The sequence below is a fragment of the Ranitomeya imitator genome, chromosome 2, assembly GCF_032444005.1.
Source record: "Ranitomeya imitator isolate aRanImi1 chromosome 2, aRanImi1.pri, whole genome shotgun sequence".
Classification (NCBI taxonomy): domain Eukaryota; kingdom Metazoa; phylum Chordata; class Amphibia; order Anura; family Dendrobatidae; genus Ranitomeya; species Ranitomeya imitator.
Genome location: NC_091283.1, coordinates 380,002,141 through 380,021,972, shown reverse-complemented (window position 1 = coordinate 380,021,972; position 19,832 = coordinate 380,002,141). Strand labels below are relative to the sequence as shown.

Below are 19,832 nucleotides of genomic sequence, written 5' to 3'. Positions count from 1 at the left end.
GATTTTTACGATCCTTTCTAAACAGACTGTAACCCTGTAAGTTAACTGCCCAGTCATAGCTTTCATCTAACCATGTCTCGGTTATTCCCACTATGTCAAAGTTACCTGTAGATATTTCTGCTTCTAGTTCTTCCATCTTGTTTGTCATGCTTCTGGCTTTTGCGAGCATGCAGTTTAGAGGATTTTGTTTTGTTCCAATCTCCTTGCTGTGGATTGTTTTAGAAATGTTCTTACCTCCCTTCTGAGTATGTTTTCCTGGGTCTTCTGGGTCTTCAGTGGCCTCTTTTGTAATAACATCCCCACGCCCTCTGCGCTGCGACATTAGATGAAAAAGGAAAAATTATGGCGGAGGAAGCTTCAGTTGACACTCGCTCCTCCATCAATGCTTTCAACTGTATTGGCATCCAGGCCTCCAGATTGGAGCCAGGCATCCAGATTTGGCCCCCGGCCTGAGTTTGACATGTGTGGTCTTAAAGCATGGCTATCAAATAGTCATCGCTAATGCCGCAAAGGCTAGTAGTATACAACAATACCACAACAGGTGGGTACAGTTGTTAAATTTTACCATTAAAACATTTATGTGAAAACTTAAAACCTTGTTTTGTAGGGGTCTTTTTTATGTATTTTTTTTTAGTTTAGATTCTCCCACCTCCCCTGAACAAAAATTCTGAAACCCTAAAACACCATGTTGTTAGGTGCACGCGTGGAAAGGAAGTAGCAGCAACTAATAGCAGTATTGTGGCACCTACATTGCTAAATTAGACTAGCAAAACAGTTACAATATCTTGTACTTTTAAAGTATTTTTTTTTGTATGGGGGTGGATGGTTTATTCCTCTCTTGACTAAAAATGCATCTGTAACCCCACAATGATTAAATGCTATTTAGCTAGACGCACAGTAGGTTCATGCCCGGAAACAAACCTCCCCCAGCTAAAACAGCGCATAGTAGACGACGCAGCAACAGCTACAGTATATCTGACATGACTGACCAGCTGTTTTAGCTGCCTATGCACCAGCCAGTTGCACTATAACAAAGCTGGGCTGAACAGCCAGATTCATGCTGTATCCTTTGTACACCAAATACCCTGAACCACAATTCCATGGATTTCTGGCTTAGCAGATTAGACCAGTTTGCTAATGGTGTACTGTCATGTCCAGCCTCCTGTGTACAGCCAGAAAGATAGGGCAGGAATGGGCGCAGCTAGTGGAAATTAGGAGGTAGGGAAAGGGTTAATGATAGTTATTGAACATAGGCATGAAGAGGGGGGAAAAGGAGGGCGTGGGTTAAAAGGACAGGTCACACAAGGGGCATTAGGTTTTAATAGCCAAAAGTTATAGGGGGAGGAGTAGTGTAGGGTACCTTTATAAAGAAGGGGAGGACCCTGGACCAACGCTCCTTCCAAGGACCCAGGACCAGTGAATATCCCTCCCACCCGTCCTTCATTTTGGTGGTGTAATTGACCAAATTAGGTGCTGTGGGATTCAATTTGTTATGTTTGTCCTGTCGTGGTAGAAGGAGATGAGGAGGTCACGGATGGCCATGGTTAATCAGAGAGATGGTGACCCTTAATCATTCAGTGTGGCTACGTCCCACTGGAACGGTTTTTGGGGAACAGAGAAAAGGTTATGTGGGCAGTACTATGACAGTTTTTTTAACCCCGACTTGGAGTTTTTTCTAGTTGGGCATCCAGAATCTCCTCTGAAAGAAGAGTGATGTAAGTTTTAGTTTTATTTATAATGGAATCAATGAAGGCTGCTGTGGCCATTATTCTCCATCGTCACTCAGCATCATGATAATTATTTTAGTTAGTTAATTAGAACCATATACAATTTTCAATACCCTAAGTCTGTCTGTCTGCTGCAAGAGTAGAAAACCTTACATTCCTCAAAATGAATCCGCTATGGATCAATACCAATAATTATGCACATACACCTCATGCCAATGATTAGATTGGCTGAGCTATCTCCCTGTCCATTATTTTCTACAACATTCTAATAAAAGGACGCCTAAAATAAAAACAATAAAAAGCTTGCAGAGTACATTCATAATTCATTTAGCTAAGTGAAGTGAAAGCATTATTGCCTCTAAACTGATGTAAGGTCAGAGACCCGTTGTCCTCGCTGTCTCGGGACCGGAATCTTCAGATATCATAGTATGACATAAATCTTTCTGACACATTTAGTATTTTGTGGATGGGAACAAAGCTTGTCATTAGTGATGAGCGAGCGTGCTCGGATAAGGTGTTATTGAAGCAAGCTCGTGTGCTAACCGTGTGTCTTCAACATGCTCGAAAACTACGTTCGAGTCCCAGCGCCTGCATGTCTTGAGCTATTAAGACAACCACAACACATGCAGGGATTACCTAATACACGCGGGGACTCGAACATATTTTTCGAGCACATCGAAGACACTCAGCACCTTATCCGAGCATGCTCGCTCATCACTAATTGTCATAAGTTTTTTTCCCCAGGTTCTTGTATCATTTTGTGATATGAGGTTGCCTTTTAATATGACAACTTTCATACGGTTTATATTGTACACATACAGATGTGTGGATCAATCCTCAATTTCATGCCAATTCAAACACTATGAGATTCTATTGGCCGCGTGGGCTTCTCTATAATTCCCTGCAACTATGACATCGGATTATGCTACTTTGTACAATTTTGGCCAGTTTCTGTCTGACGGCTCCACTCAGTACAAGTTGTACACACACGCCTCCTCTCCGTACGCGTCACACACACGCCTCCTCTCTGTACACGTCACACACACGCCTCCTCTCTGTACACGTCACACACACGCCTCCTCTCCGTACACATCGTACACACATTGCTTCTCTCAGTACATGACGTACACACACGCCTCCTCTCCGTATGCGTCACACACGCCTCGGCTCTGTACACCTCGTACACACATACACACACGTCTCCTCTCTGTACACCTTGTACACACACAGGTCCTCTCCTTACACCTCGTACACACGCCTCCTCTCAGTACACCTCGTACACACACACCTCCTCTCCGTACACCTCGTACACACACCTCCTCTCAGTACATGTCGTACACACACGTCTCCTTTCAGTACACGTCGTACACACACGCCTCCTCTTCATATACCTCGTACACTCACGGCTCCAGTCCATACACGTTGTACACACTCTGCTCCGCTCCATACACCTTATACACACACGGCTCTGCTAAATACACCCTATAAACCCCTCCTGACCCCACACAGAAACTTCCCCTCATCCAGCACCATGACAACCAGCACAGCAAGGTCCTGCATACACTGAGGACCCTGATCATGTGACCCCTGACTCCTCCCCTCCTGTGACCTCATCACAGGTCCTGTGTGCACAGAACAGCCATATATGTGGTGTGCGGCTCTGCAGGTGGAGGTAGGTGCTGGAGATTCCCCATTACTGGAGGGCAATTTATCATTAACCCCTTCATATCTGAGCCCGTTTAGGTATTTTGCTGTGTACTGAGAACCATAACATTATTTTCCTGATGCAGATGCATTCTTCCCAAAAGCGGTACACGATAGAGGGGCCCCTATTGCACACACATCATGATGCCCCTTTCACAATCCCTATACGGTATTGGAACTCCAAAAGTGACGTCTGTTAGTGCCCCTCCACCCCATTCAAACCACTGATTGGCTAATAAAGCAGGTACCTATGGCCGCCTTCACACGTACAATTTTTTTCATTATTTTTAACCTCTTCAAATTTTAGAGTAACTGTTGCTTTAAAGTTTATTAAATAAATCAATGATACTCATGAAAATATGCAACTCTGTAATATATCTTATAGGGGAAATCTGCTTCGTTTCCTTCCTGGATTTATCTTTTACTCTCACTCCATGGGGAAAGTCTGTTTTCAGTGAAGACAGATCCTAAAATTACTAGATAGGAGATGACGGTTTGTGCTTATAAGATTCTATGGAGAAGGAGGAGCTAGAGGCGGAGACAGACATCCTGCTGAAAGTTCCAGAGAAGATTGAGGACCAACTACCATCTCCTATATCAGTAATGGGATAGTTGATCTTCCCTGAATCCCTGTTTTGTCTGATGTAGCAGAGCTAAGACTTCTGGGCTTTGTATAACCCCATCCACACACCTGACTGACGGCTTTCTATGTACACTACAATGTGAGCAAGCTGCCAATCTGTAGTGGGGGGCGGGGTTACATAGATTAGCCTGACTGCTCTGCCCATGAGACCTAGTCCTGCAGTGATAATCTCCCGCTGATTAAACAGTGATTGTATTGAAACTATGGCACACAGCCTAATAAATGTCACACTCTTGAAATCTTGCTCACTTGCTCTCTATCATCCTATCTTCAGACTAAATAGCAAAAAACTGCTGACAGATTGCCTTTAAAAAAAAATAAGTCTGTGATGTGTATGGTTTTGCTTTTGCAGAACAAGCTATACATTTCTTTGGTACTCTTTTGCAGTACATTTTTAGTACTTATTATTCTATTTTTTTGTAATTGTAGCAATTCCTTCACCTGTAAAGGGGTGGCCCTATGAAAACAAGTTATCACCCATGTACAGGATAGGTAATGACTTGTCTATAATAATAATAATTTTTATTTATATAGCGCCAACATATTCCGCAGCACTTTACAATTAAGCGAGGACATGTACAGACAATAAATTCAATACAAGAGACAATTTAAACAGTGACATTAGGGGTGAGGTCCCTGCTCGCAAGCTTACAATCTACATGGAAATGGGGGGACACAATAGGTGAAAAGTGCTTGTTATTTCAGGTCTGGCGATTATAATATATAGGGATTTTCATATAAAGCTGCATGATCCGGTCATCAGTGTGTGTTCAAGTGCAATAGTAAAGTATCAAGTGCAGTTATCGTGTGTATGGAGGGTGTGGAGACAGATGGATAGTAGGGTGCAGATTCAGAAAAATATTTGGAAGGAGGGAACAGGGCAAAGTTAGTTTACGGAGTAGTTGATGTGGTAGGCTTGTTTGAAGAGATGGGTTTTTAAAGCGCGCGTGTATAGGTCGGGGCTAGGTATCAGTCTGATCGTCTGGGGAAGTGCATTCCAGAAAGCTGGCGCAGCACGAGAGAAGTCTTGGAGACGGAGGTGCGAGGTTCGGATTACGGGGATGTTAGTCTTAGGTTATTTGTAGAATGGAGGGCACGTGTAGGGCGATAGACGGAGATGAGAGAGCAGATATAAGGCAGTGCAGGACTGTGGCCTCTGCGCGCTGGGCGCCGCCTCCTCCTCCCTCTATCTAAAACTGAATCTTTCAGAAACTGAACTCCTTGTGTTTCCTTCCTTCACCAACTTGGCTATGCCCAATACTGACATTTCCTTTACTCCCCAGCAATTTGCCCGCTGTCCTGGGGTCATATTTGACTCAGATCTTTCCTTGACTCTCCACATCACATCACTTGCTCACTTATGTCACCTACCCCTCAAAAACATCTCTAGAATTCGACCTTTTCTTACCTTTGACTCAGCAAAAACTCTTACTGTTGCTCTTATTCATTCTCGTCTAGACTATTGCAACTCTACTAATCAGTCTCCCTCTCTCTAAATTCTCCCGTCTCCAATCTTTCCTGAATACAGCAGCCAGGATTATATTCCTTTCCACCAGCTTCACCGATTCCTCTACCTTGTGCCTGTCGCTACCTTGGTTGTCCATATGCTACAGAGTTCAATATAAACTTATCACTCTACGGTTTAGCACACCCAACATTTCCTTCCATGTCTCAGTCTTCCACCCTACCCTCGCCCTCCATTCCACTAAAGATCTAATACTAACATACTCAATAATCGGAACCTCCTATTGCTATCTCCAAGACTTCTCGCGTGCTGCACCAATGTTTGGCATGCACTACCCAGAATAATTCAATTAATTCCCAATAACCATAGTTTTAAGAGTGGCTTAAAAATGCATTTCTTTAGACTGGCCTATCGCCCCACCTCACTTATCTAATTATCTCCGTTTTGTCTATACAAAATTTTCTTCACAATCAGGACCCTCATAGCATCCATCAACACACCCTCCTGGTACTTAGTAACCCTCTGTGTTTGTTCTTGTACACACACTGACCGGTGACCGATTCATGCATCGTCATGTGAATACCCTATTTATTGTATTGATGACTGGACCATACAATACAAGCATCATTTACCAGGACTTTCACTCCTCTTGCTATCTGAGTTATGTGCTATACTGTAATATATTTATTGTCCCCTTTAAAATGTAAAGTGCTGCGGAATATGTTGGCTCTATAGAAATACAAATAATAATTATTATAACTTGCTTGGAGGATGGAACGGCACTAGGATGTCTATTATAGCTCTATGCTCCTTTACTCATTTCATGGATTGCTACCACTTGCGGTTTTCAGAAAAGCCACTGGATTGTGGTGCTCCGCTTAAGAAGTTATAACAATCTTCATACTCAAAAAGATAAAAAAGTAGCGTCACTTACCAGTTTGCTGAAAAGTGTGTCTTTAATGTATCCTCAGTCCATAATACAGATTGTACAGACATATTGCAGGTGATTACGAGGGTGCGGGGAGTGAAGGTGGACACCTTCACTCCCCGCACCCTCGTAATCACCTGCAATATGTCTGTACAATCTGTATTATGGACTGAGGATACATTAAAGACACACTTTTCAGCAAACTGGTGAGTGCCGCTACTTTTTTATCTTTTTGAGTATGAAGATAATTATTATAACTGACAGAGGTAAGGCCTCCTCCATTATATCTGAGGTCACTGACAGAGATAGAGCCTCCTCCATTATACCTGAGGTCACTGACAGAGATAGAGCCTCCTCCATTATATCTGAGGTCACTGACAGAGATAGAGCCTCCTCCATTATATCTGAGGTCACTGACAGAGATAGAGCCTCCTCCATTATATCTGAGGTCACTGACAGAGATAGCGCCTCCTCCATTATATCTGAGGTCACTGACAGGGATAGAGCCTCCTCCATTATATCTGAGGTCACTGACAGAGATGGAGCCTCCTCCATTATATCTGAGGTCACTGACAGAGATAGAGCCTCCTCCATTATATCTGAGGTCACTGACAGAGATAGAAACTCCTATATTATATTGGAGGTCACTGGCAGAGATAAAGTTTAGTGTTGAAAAAAGGCTTATTCCATAGAATCATGTTTTGGCACAAAAAAACGCAGCAAAACCTGATACCTGCATTTTTGGTGCGTTTTTCAGCATTTCTTTTTAACACCCATTCAAGTCAAAGGGTGAAAAACGATGAAAGGAGTGACATGCTGTATGTCCAAAAAACCATGCAAAGCACAAAATACCAATGTGTGCGCATGAGAGTTCTAGTTCTGAAATCTCATAGACTTTGCTGGTACTGTAAAATGCACCTGAAAATTGGCATTAAAAATGCCTAGTGTGAACTTAGCCTAAAGCTTTACTGCAGCAAAACCAAATTTGTGCATTTTTATATTTTGTTTTGCTTGAAATACAATGGTGCAATATTCAATCTTTTGATTGCCCAGATAACACATTGCACTACTTCTTTAGTGCTGTGTTTTTTCCCCTGCCTCTTAGTATTACATTAACATGCAGCTTATTAGTCTGACAATAGATTGTCTTAGGCTACTATCACACTAGCGTCGTACTCGGCCCGTCGCAGTGCGTCGGGCCGACGTACCGACGCTAGCAGTGAATGCGCCGCACAACGGGGGCAGTGGATGCATTTTTCCAGCGCATCCGCTACCCCATTGTGAGGTGCGGGGAGGTGGGGGCGGAGTTCCGGCCGCGCATGCGTGGTCGGAAATGGCGGAGCGTCGGCAGCAAAAAATGTTATATGTAACGTTTTTTGCAGCCGACGGTCCGCCACAACACGGCGCAACCGTCGCACGACGCTAATGCAATGCAACGCTAATGCAAGTCAATGGAGAAAAAACGCATCCTGCAAGCAATTTTGCAGGAAGCGTTTTTTCTACAAAACGACGCATAGCGACGTGCAGTGCACGACACTAGTGTGAAAGTAGCCTTACATGGCAGACCCAGAGGCCATTGCTAGGCCTTCTGCCACTATAGCAATGTAGCAGCTCCCTGCGATTGTGTAGTGAAGTGTATAAGGCCTAAGGCTGGTTTCAGACTTGCGTTTTTGTGTGCTGCGGATGGCAGCGTACTTCCTCCTTCCTCCGTGAAGCTTCACCCAGGCTCCGCCTACTGCCGGCTGCATCGAACGTGTTTCCCTGCGTACCTATCTTTATCATTTTGTACGCAGGGACATGTGTTGTGTGCGGATGTGTCCGCATGCGTTGAGGTGTGCGGCGCCCGCACGGAAATGCAAAATTTCCGCTCCCACACACCTCAAATCGCCGGATGTGGACACATCCGCAAACAAGGCATGTCCCCGCGTACCCAATGGTAAAGATAGGTATGCAGGGAAACACGTTGGATGCAGTAGGCGGAGCCTGGGTGGAGCTTCACGGTGGAAGCAAGGAGGAAGTACGCTGCCATCCACAGTGCACTGGAACGCAAGTGTGAAACCAGCCTAACAGAACTAGTCAGTTTTTCAGAAAGCAAAAGATAGCTCACCATGCTGCAGGAATCGTTGTTTCCGGTTGGAATACTCTGGAGGGTGCTGGTCATAGCAGCTGAGTAAGGAAGTGAAATTATCGGATATCTGTCAGTGATTGGTTCATGTTGTATATATAATAATATCAATTGCTTTTGAAGCATATCCTGTGACTAAGGGCACTTCACATGCCACAAACGCGTCACGTTTTTGTTTTTAATCTTTTTAATGGATTTTCAATAAAGTAGCATTTTATTTTCTGGATGGTTGTACTGGATCGTATCCCCCCTCCACTTGCTTAGTCAGTTTTTCAGTTAATCCTCTTAGATGATGTTGTAGTTTTTCAGTGTGAAGTGGCTAAACTACCATGATCAGAGATTATGCTTTGCCCATGGCATCCCTAAAAACACATTCATCTCTGTGCCAAAAAGGAAAAAACATTTGTGAAAAAAAGCTACATCACGTATTTCATGATTTTTATTTGTTTTGTTATTTTTTCTAGAACTGATACTGATTTACAGTTAACATTTATTTTTTCTAATGTTTGGGATTGCTTGCAACTAGGGTCCAATTAGTTCCAGTTCCAGAAGAGAAAATGCATCTACGCATTAGATATCCTCATACGCTTCCCCTTCTTGTCTCCAGTAATTGTATTATTATATTCTTTTTGATTTTACAAAGGCTCATCTTCTCCCCATTCAGGTCCCTACAATATTGCACCCTCTTCTATATAGAAGAAATTTCCTGAGCGACCCTACAAGGATGGATAGGGACAGGGACAAGATGGCGGAGAGGATATTACACCTCACCCTAGAGATCCTCTTCCGGCTTACTGGACAGGTGAGAGATTCTGATGACGTCACATTACATCATTCTTATCTATGGGAATAACAGATGGACAGAACTGGAGAGGTGAGGACTCTGGAAATGTCTGTAGTGAGGTTTATTAATGTGTCTCTCCATAACCAGGATTACACAGTAGTGAAGAAGACCTCTAGTGAGTGCTGTCAGGACCCTGTGTCTGAGGGATGGGGAAGACCCCTAAGCCCAATCACGGGGCCTCCACCTCACCCTCTGATACATGAGGACATCAATGACCAGAAGATCCTAGAACTCGCCTACAAGATGGTTGAGCTGCTGACTGGAGAGGTGACACTACTGGGAATGCTGGGACATTATACAGTAACTCTATGAAGGGATCGGGGGGATGATGGTATCATTGTATGTGTCAGGTTCCTATAAGGTGTCAGGATGTCACCATCTATTTCTCCACGGAGGAGTGGGAGTATTTAGAAGGACACAAAGATCTGTACCAGGATGCCATGATGGAGGTTCCTCAGTCACTCACATCACAAGGTAATAGGCAAGACTAAATACACACAGCCTATAATTCAAAGAATCATAGAACAGTTGGAAGGGACATCCAGTGTCATCGTGTTCATCCCTCTGCTCAGTGCAGGATTCACTAAACCATCTCAGACAGATGTCTGTCCAGCCTCTGTTTCAATGATCAAATAATATAATATTATTATAATTATGATGAGAAGAAAATGCGGCACTCACCCTGTTGCTGTGAAGTCGTGATCTTTATTGGACACAAAGAATTTGAATAATTCAAATTCATACGGACGTCAGGTGTACAGGGGGGAGCGGAGATTGGACAATGGCCATTTCGCTCCCTGCACCCTCCTGTACACCTGCCGTCCGTATGGATTTGAATTATTGAAATTCTTTGTGTCCAATAAAGATCACGACTTCGCAGCAACAGGGTGAGTGCCACATTTTCTTCTCATCATAAAATATTTTGCTTTTTGCTATACATATGCTGAGCACTAATAACCCGTGATTTCGTGCAAGCTGCAAATCAGTCTCCACGTGGATCCAACGTCTGAGAGTGTGTGTTCCTCGGGTGCCGTTTATTTCACTTTTTTCTTGTATTGTAATTATTATAATTATGTAAAGAATGAATTCAGTCCCTGTATGTGTTTCCTCCAGTTATTTACAGTGAGAGGACAACACCAGAGAAATGTCCCCATCCTCTTCTTCCACAGGACTGTAAACAAGAAAACCCCAATGTTCCTCCAGATGGTCAGGTGGGTGGAGAGAAGATGTCATGAGATCTCCCCTATGATTTGTAGATGGCTATGAAGGTCTTGTATTCAGTCTTTTATACACCAGTACTACACTGTATGGCAAATTTATTAGAGACACCTACACTTTCACGATTGGAGCTTCACTGTATAAAAATTAGACTGGTGACCTCGGAGTGCATCATAAAATGTGAGTACATTTTCTATTACAATAATTAGTTTCAGTGTGAGTCCATACTAGAATTGGGGAATAGAGCAATCTCGGAAACTTCTAGTATTTAAAAAAAAGACAACCTTGTGAGGATATGAAACATTCACAGAAAATATAAGACACTTGTGATGTGACTAATGTGTCCAAACTCATAACTCTTTGTTTAGCGAAGATGGGCTATAGCAGCAGATGATCATTTTGAGTGCCAGGGTTGTTTAAGGAAAGCAAAATGAAAACTCCAGTGAACAAAAATGCACAAAAAGTATACTGTATAGCAATGAAAAACATTGCCTGTTCAGATGAATTCAGATTTCTGTTGCACCATCCTGATGGGAGCATCAGAATTTAGCGCAAGCAGCTGAATCCATACACCCTTCCTGTCAGACGTCAACAGTCATGGTGAAGGTTTATCAATGGTGTAATGAAATTTTTTTCTCGGCACATCCTGGCCTTCTAATACCATAGATGGATTTTTGGATGGTAAAGTTTACCTAACCATTGTGGCCAACCAAGGTCATTACTTCTTGACCGTGGTTTTCCCCATGGCACAAAGGACAATGCCACATCCTTCAAGGGTCATTGATTTTTTTCTTGGATTTTTCCTTGCTTCTTCGTGTTCAGATCTTAATCTTATAGAGCATCTCCTGGATGAGGTATAATGGGCTGTTCAATACATGTCAGCACCTCCATCTAGTTTCTTATGCTCATGTACCAATGTCCTTGCAGAAAAATTTCAAAACCTAGTGGAGTCCTGACACAATGAAATGTTGTGGTTCTGAAGGTCAATGGAGATCCAACAAGCTGCTAAATGATTGCCTCTCATAAAGTGGCCATTCAGTGTATGTGTTATACTTGGTGGAGGTGACAGGATAAAGCTGATCATAGACATTAGATGTTGTCTGGATCTTCTCACAATGTTCTAATTACTGATTGGATTTATACAAGAGACTGGCAGATATTTGATAACTTGTCCCGTAATTTTTTGTCATTATGTTAATTAAAGGAACTTCCACCAAGGTTTGTGTTGTCTACAGCTGTGTAAATGTATATGTAGTGTAGCGTAGGTGCGATAATATAATCACTGATAACAGTCTTCCCTGGTTTCTTGGTCCTCTTCTAAGTCATGTGACAGCTATTCCGACTTGCTGGCTCACACTAGGTTCTATGTTGCTTTTACAATGTAATCCTATGCAGAGTGAGACGTAGGCTCCATAGATTTATATTGTAAAAGCGACTTCCAGCTTACACAGAGAGCCCGGATTGAGCCAGTAGATTGTAATAACTATCATGTGAGTAAGAAGAAGATTGGAGCAGCATTGGAAATGGGGGAAGACGGTGATCGGTGAGTATATTATCGCTATTAGAGCAGGTGCAGACAGCTGTACATTCTCTCATCCAACAGAATCTGGACAATTATCCAAACTACACTGTAATCAGAGTTTAATTAGAGTGTCAGCATAGTGTGAAATGATTCTCACAGATAAGGAGTAGATGAAGATTAAAAAAATTTCTCCTTCTGCATTCTGTGAGGACACAGAAATCGATGTTTCCCCCACACTCATTGATTTGCTTGACCTAGTGCAGTCCGTATATTGGATCAAACATGGGCATGCAGCAATACTGTCTTTGGACAGACACTGTCCTAGGAAGAAAAACAGAAATGTGCACAGCATTGGTCTACTTGAGACCCGATGTTTTGTCCAATCGTAGTCGGTCTGATTATACTGTTCAGTCATTTGCACAAGCTCTTACACTAAATATACATTTACACAGATATATACATACAGGTTTAGGCAATAAAAAGATTTTGGTGGGAGCACTTCTTAAATGATCTTTTTTGGTCTTCAAAATCATTTTATACAACTTCTCCAACCTTCTGTGACGTTTACACTCTTTGTTTCAGGGTAAAGATTTGAATATTAATAGTACAGAGACATATGTGAGGGGTGATGAGTGGTGTAAGGAGGAGATTCCTACAGATAACTGCACAGGTGAGTAGTGACCACTAAGTCCTAACCTCTTATATTAAAACCTTACCATGTGTCAAAGTGACGTCAATGTGAATAAAGATAGAGCAGGACTTGGTCCCGAATATGGATACCCAGCAAATGGGAAGCTATATAAACATAATGTCCAATTTATACTACAGTTTTGTTTTTTTTGTTCAGTTTCAGGTTTCTGTACTTAGTGCAGGTAAGGGTGCGGCCTCACTTTCTTTGAGCTGAACATTTGCTGGGTACCCATATTTGGGACCCAATCCTGTTAAACCTTTATTCACATTGACGTCACTTTGACGTATGGTAAGGTTTTAACACTAAAGTTTAGGACCATCCCGATTTGGGTTCACTTTGATGCTGGTTGGATGGCTTATGCATTTTTTGATCAAAAATTGTATTTACTAAGTACAAAATTTACATGCACTATTCCCCTAATTTAATTGCGGCCGGGTATACATTCATTTTGTTTATGTCTTTATTTTTGCCTGTTTAATGACTTGTGTGGACATTCTCCTATTTTGTATGCATACCAACGTATACTCCAGTTAATTTTTTCGCTTAAGTTTTAGAAGTCTTGAGCAGGCCCAGTCCTTGTCACTAGTCTGAAATTGAACGATTCTTTCAACTTGGCTTTTGGTCTGGGGGTGGTAATTTCAAAGGAATGTAATAAGGTGTCCACTTAAACATTTTATTGCAAGACCAAAGCATAGATTGAAATCAAGGTAGAACAACTAGGATTTTCATTGCTTGAAACTATGAGCAGATGTGGTTCGTATACTTAGTTACCGCGTGATGAATCCCCCAGTAGGTATTTACGCTTTTTCAAAATGGCTGACACTATTGCTGCTGGTAGAATGAAGAGACAATCGGAAGTGCACAGAGATAAGTACATTTCAGTACCCCATTATAATGAGGAGCAATGGAGTCCAGTGTATATATATCATGAAACCACTTCTTTAGGATGTCGGCCTTGGCAAAACCAAACATTTTTTTCTTCTGGTCCACAACTTTTCCAGTGAACTAAATGCTTTAATGAATTTGCTACTTCTCTTGAATCAATAAACTTTTGACTCTATTTTTGTTTTCGTGATGACCGTCAATCAAAACTGGAGGAGGAGAAGCCTTAGATGAACAGGAAAACAATATACTTTAAACAAGGAGTTGAAAAAAATTATTAAGTTGGAGACAAAAGGCAGCAAAAGAAATGATTTCAATCACCGTATCTGCTGATCTACACTTCAGGCCAAGTGCAGATGAGGCTCCTTCAACTTAATACTGATTTATTCTGTTTATTACCACTTTAATATTTTGAAGAGAGATTGAGGCTACAGACTTGAGCAGTCATTCTGATCACTTAAAAGTTTGATACATAGTTCAGGCTCAAATTAATCATGCTACATATTGGGTGTGTTCTGGTGGAGGAGCGGCATCCATATGTGAGCTCTTACTAATTACACATTTTTCCATCCATAACTACTTTTTTAACGTGTTTTTAGTTGTGGTTGGGACACCCATCTTCTATCTCTTGGTGCATTTGTACCATATTTTACTTTGATATTTATTGCTACTTAATATCATTCTTAGATATTTCCTGTAAATGGTTTCTTTCAATCTGCAATTTAATAAGCACTTTACAGTTGATCATTTTCTCTGATTCAACCATTACTAGGTCTTCTGATGTCTTAAGTATTTTTATGCGTTTATGTGGTTTTAAACTTACATATGCATAAAATTATATTTTAATGGAATATGTTTACCGGTAAAGGGAAGCAGGTTGATGTCTAAGCAGGTGATGAGGCAGGAATGTCTAACAGGGTTTATTGTTGCTGCTAATGTCGTAGTGAGCTGAAAATTAAATTTTACTACAATTTGCTTAGACTTTTTATATAGAAATGTGATAAATACAATACATATTATTTTATGGCAGTGTTACTGAAAAATAATAAAATTTGATTTATTCTTGGCAGATGACTGTACGAGGAGCTTGGAGGGATATCTGATATTGTCAGATTTTACAGCAGATGATCATGGCATCACACTAGATACAAATGAAGGCTATGCCATAATCCCAGATAAAGCTCCAGCCCTTCACAGCAGAGATCTTTCATCCGATGCTTCTCAATGGATTTTATCATCTGATTCATCACAGACTGTTGAGCAAAATACACATAACGAAAGGGATGGTGAACATCAAAGATCATACAGAGGGAAGAAAAGATTTTCATGCTTAGAATGTGGGAAATGTTGTCCTCGGAAATCTGACCTCGTTAAACATTTGAGATTTCACACAGGGGAAAAACCATTTTCGTGTTCAGAATGTGGGAAATGTTTTTCTCAGAAATGTGACCTTGCTAAACATCTGAGAATTCACACTGGGAAACAACCATTTTCATGTTTAGAATGTGGGAAAGGTTATAGTGCTAGATCAAAACTTCTTACACATCAGAGAAATCACACAGGGGAGAAGTCGCCATTTTCATGTTCAGAATGTGGGAAATGTTTTTCTCAAAATTGTGACCTTGCTAAACATCTGAGAATTCACACAGGGGAGAAACCATTTTCATGTTCTGAATGTGGGAAATGTTTTAACACCAATTCCATTCTTGTTAGACATCAGAAAATTCACACAGGCGTGAAGGTATTTTCATGTTTAGAATGTGGGAAATGGTATAACCAGAAATCGGCTTTAGTAGGACATCAGAGAACTCACACAGGGGAGAAACCATTTTCATGTACTGAATGTGGAAAATGTTTTAACTGCAAATCAACTCTTGTTACACATAAGAGAATTCACACGGGGGAGAAGCCATATACATGTTCTGAATGTGGAAAGTTTTTTAGCCATAAAGCAACTCTAAGAACCCACCAAACAATTCATACTGGACAGAAAACATTTTCATGTTCAGAATGTGGGAGATGTTTTACAAGGAAACCAAATCTTATCGCACATCAGAGAATTCACACAGGGGAGAAGTTATTTTCATGTTTAGTATGTGGCAAATGCTTTACCCAGAAATCAGTTTTATTTAGACATCAGAGAATTCACACAGGTGAGAAGCCTTATTCATGTTAAAAATTTGGGAAAAGTTTTAAACAGAAAACGGTTTTTGTTAGATATCTGCAAATTCTTATAGGGAAGAATACACTATTGTCATGTGTAGATATTCTTTTTTAACACAGGTATTATCACAGAATTTACACAGAAGAGAAGCCATTTTCATCTACTGTGTTTGGGTCATGTCTTAGGCAAAAGTAATCTATAATTCAAAGATCTCACACAGGTAAAACATTTTCATGTTCTGAATGTGGCAAACGTTTTATCCAAAAATCATATTCTCTTAAATCATAGAGGAAGTATATATTCTCTTTTTTGACAAATTATTAAAAAATAGAACAGTTACAGTCGAAGTAAAGTCACGTTAAAACCGGTTTAAGGGAATGTAATTTAGAACACTAAGTGATGATTGAGTATGATTGAGTATACAGTAGTGTTCAAAATAATAGCAGTCCAACATGACTAATCAGATTAATCACGGTTATTGGTATAAACTATATTACCACATGTCAAACAATTTACCAGTTGGTGCAGTAGATTCTAAGAAAACCAACAGACTCCGCATTCTGCAGGATTTTGAGTCTGTACATTAGAGTTCATTTAGTAAGGTAAATCATTCTGTGAAGAAACAGGTGTGAATCAGGTGGCCCTTATTTAAGGGTGAAGCCAGGACATGTTGTACATGCAGTCCTCCTTGAAAGCCTGAGAAACATGGGTCGTTCGAGACATTGTTCAGAAGAACAGTATAATGAGATTAAAAAGTTGATTTGGAGAGGGTAAAACTTATAAACAAGTGCAGACAAGGATAGGCTGTTCAGCTAAAATCTCCAATTCTTTAAAATGGAAAGCCAAATAAGAGAGACATGGAAGAAAACGGAAGACTATTAATCAAATGGATGGAATAATAGCAAGAATGGCAAAGGCTCAGCCAATGATTAGCTCCAGGATGATCAAAGACAGTTTCAAGTTACCTGCAAGTACTGTGACAGTTAGACACCAGTGTGAAGCTAATCTCTAAGCAAGAAGTCCCGCAAAGTCCCACTGTTAAAAAAAAAAAAAGACATGTACTGAAGCGGATACAATTAGCCAAAGAACACATCAACTGGCCTAAAGAGAAATTGTTAAAAATACTTATTTTGTATATTTATTTATTCAGGACTCTTTACCAGATGTGATACTCTAAAGAAAATGTCATGATATTTCTTATAAAAAAAGTAGTGGTTTATTGGATTGTCTATCAAAAAAAATCATTGCAGCAAAACATAAAATAGGTGAAATAGTTACAAAGAGATTGTCCATATCAAAGTTTGTGCCCCATCTTTCCTGAGATTCTGAATGGTAAATGGCGTCTGTCTGTCAATAGCATGGTAGAAGCCATCAAGAAGCATGTGGCTAACTCACATACCAACTGTCCATCTGATGTCTGTGTGGAGTGTGTAAAGTGTCCGAAGAAAGCATAGAGACCCCAAGAGAGAGCCCCTCCCTCCTGTGAGTCGTGATTATATATGTCCCACAGAACACGTGTTCTCTCTATATAGTATTAACTTTTACTCTGAGGTAAATATACAGGAGCAATACATGTAATGTCAGCAAAAGTCAATGTGCTCAGTATAGAATTGAGGATAAGAATAAATCAAAAATGAATATTTAACAGAAATGGAGAAACATTTTGTTGACTGATGAAGGTAAAATTGTTCTTTTTTGGTCCAAAGGCTGCAGACAGTACATCAGATCTCCCCCAAATTCTGCATTCAAGCCACAGTACACTCTGAAGACCGTGAAGCGTGGTGGTGCAAGCATCATGATATGGGCATGTTTGTCTTACTATGGTGCAGGACATAGTTACCGCATACCAGGGATCATGGACCGGTTTGCATATGTTAAAATGCTTGAAGAGGTCATGTTGCTTTGCGCTGAAGAGGATATGCCCTTGAAATGGGTGTTTCAACAAGACAGCGACCCTAAACACACCAGTAAACAAGCAAAATCTTGGTTCTAGTCCAACAAAATTGAGGTTATGGAGTGGCCAGCCTAATTCCCGAACCTTAATCCGATAGGACACTTGTAGGGTGGTGTAAAAGTGTAAAAAATGTAATTTCTGAGCCAAAGCCAACAAATGCGAAAAAATTGTGGGATGTAGTGAAAGCATCCTGGGCTGGAATAACAGTTGACGGGACAGAAGTTGGTTCACTCTATGCAACATAGATGTGAAGCAGATCTAAAGAACTGTGGATATACAACTAAATATTAGGTTAGTGATTCACAGGAATGCTACATCGTCATAAAAACTTGTTCATAATGTGAGTTTGTAAAGACAAATGCAGACATTGTAAATTTAGAACAGCCCAATGTTCATTTTTTGTTATTTTCTGTAAAGTAGTTAAACATTACATACATTTCTCTTCATGTTGTGAATTAGAAAACAGTGTGCACTATTCCCAATTCTCATTCACTGTTTTTTTTACTCGATCGTAATGTTTTTGGCCTACCCCTAATCTGTTGTGCAAGAAACGTTTGACAATTTTTAACAGTAGCCCAGGCTGGCTCAGCATCAGTGATCTTTCCTCATTTGAAATCACTCAGATCATCCGATTTGGATTCACAGTGGAATTGATAAACGGATAGTTTGCTCACCTGATTTCACTCTACCAACAGGGATTATGAGTCTAATTTCCAAACATGGGAGCTCCCATCGAGAAAGGACAGAAATCTCTAATAAAGTCACCATTCGCGGTAGATCAACCATGTGCATGTATATATCAATTATTTGCATATACATTACATAGTAATCTTAAAGGGGTTATCTGAAAGGGCACATGTCTCTATTAAAGTCACCATTCATTGTAGATCAAACATCATAAAGGGGCTGACTGTTATCTCTCTTTTCTGCATGATTTGACATTGGTCATGGAGAGCAGTCGCTTTCTATTTGATCTGGTAACTGCTAGGGCAATTATTGAATGCCCAGCTTGCAGCATCAAACTAATAGGGTGTTCTATCAGATGAAACGAGCTGTCTTGATAAAGTGTCTTGAGAACAGCATTTGACAAGCCCTTTAAAACATATTACCAGTGATTAATAAACTTTTAGAACATATACTTGTATTTGGATTTATACGTCTTTGTCTACCTTCTTCTAGACTGCCCATAGACTTTAACCCCTTAAGGACCAGGGGTATTTCCGTTTTTGCTTTTCCATGTTTTGCTCCCCTTCTTCCCAGAGCCATAACTTTGATATCTTTCTGTCAATATGGCCACGTGAGGACTTGTTTTTTGAGGGACGAGTTGTACTTTTGAGCTATTTTATTGATTTTACCTTATCGTGTACTGGAAAATGTGCAAATAAATCAAAGTGCTGTGAAATTGCAAAAAAGTGCTATTCCATAATTGTTTTTTTATTTTTAACCAAATGCTATTTTTTATATAAGTGGTGGAAAAAAGTCCAACATTTAAAAAAAAAAAGTTGCCATTTTCCAAGACCCGTGAGGTCTCCATTTTTGGTGATCAGGAGCTGGGCGAGGGCTAATTTTTTGTGTGCCAAGCTGGCATTTTTATTGATACCATTTTGGTGTAGATACGTTCTTTTGATCATCCGTTACTGTATTTTAATGCAATGTTGCGGCTAGCAGAAAGAAAAATTCATTCTGGCATTTTAATTTTTTTCTCATTACGCCATTTACCAATCTGAATAATTATTTTTAGATATTGATAGATCGGGCTTTTCTGAATGCAGCGATACCAAATATGTGTATCTTTATTCATTTTTTTATTGTTTTATTTTGAATGGGGCAAATGGAAGGTGATTTAAACTTTTAGATATATTTTTTTATATTTTTTACTTGCTTCAATAGTATCCATGGGAGACTAGACGATGCGATCATCTGATCGCCTGTGCTACACAGAGCAGGGGAAGGCAACTTTAGACA

At 40.5% G+C, this 19,832-nt stretch overlaps 1 protein-coding gene across 1 annotated transcript in view; it reads left to right on the top strand.

Moving 5' to 3' along the window:
* LOC138666627 (zinc finger protein 850-like) overlaps positions 1–19,003 on the top strand; it is a 138,518-nt gene extending 119,515 nt beyond the window's left edge. The window contains exons 15-21 of the mRNA XM_069754823.1: positions 3,357–3,399; positions 9,257–9,394; positions 9,524–9,703; positions 9,787–9,910; positions 10,550–10,647; positions 12,759–12,846; positions 14,820–19,003. Of these exons, the coding sequence (XP_069610924.1) occupies positions 3,357–3,399; positions 9,257–9,394; positions 9,524–9,703; positions 9,787–9,910; positions 10,550–10,647; positions 12,759–12,846; positions 14,820–15,925 (1,777 nt within the window). The 3' untranslated portion in view covers positions 15,926–19,003. The remainder of the gene's footprint in view (positions 1–3,356; positions 3,400–9,256; positions 9,395–9,523; positions 9,704–9,786; positions 9,911–10,549; positions 10,648–12,758; positions 12,847–14,819) is intronic.
* Positions 19,004–19,832: the final 829 nt, after the last annotated feature.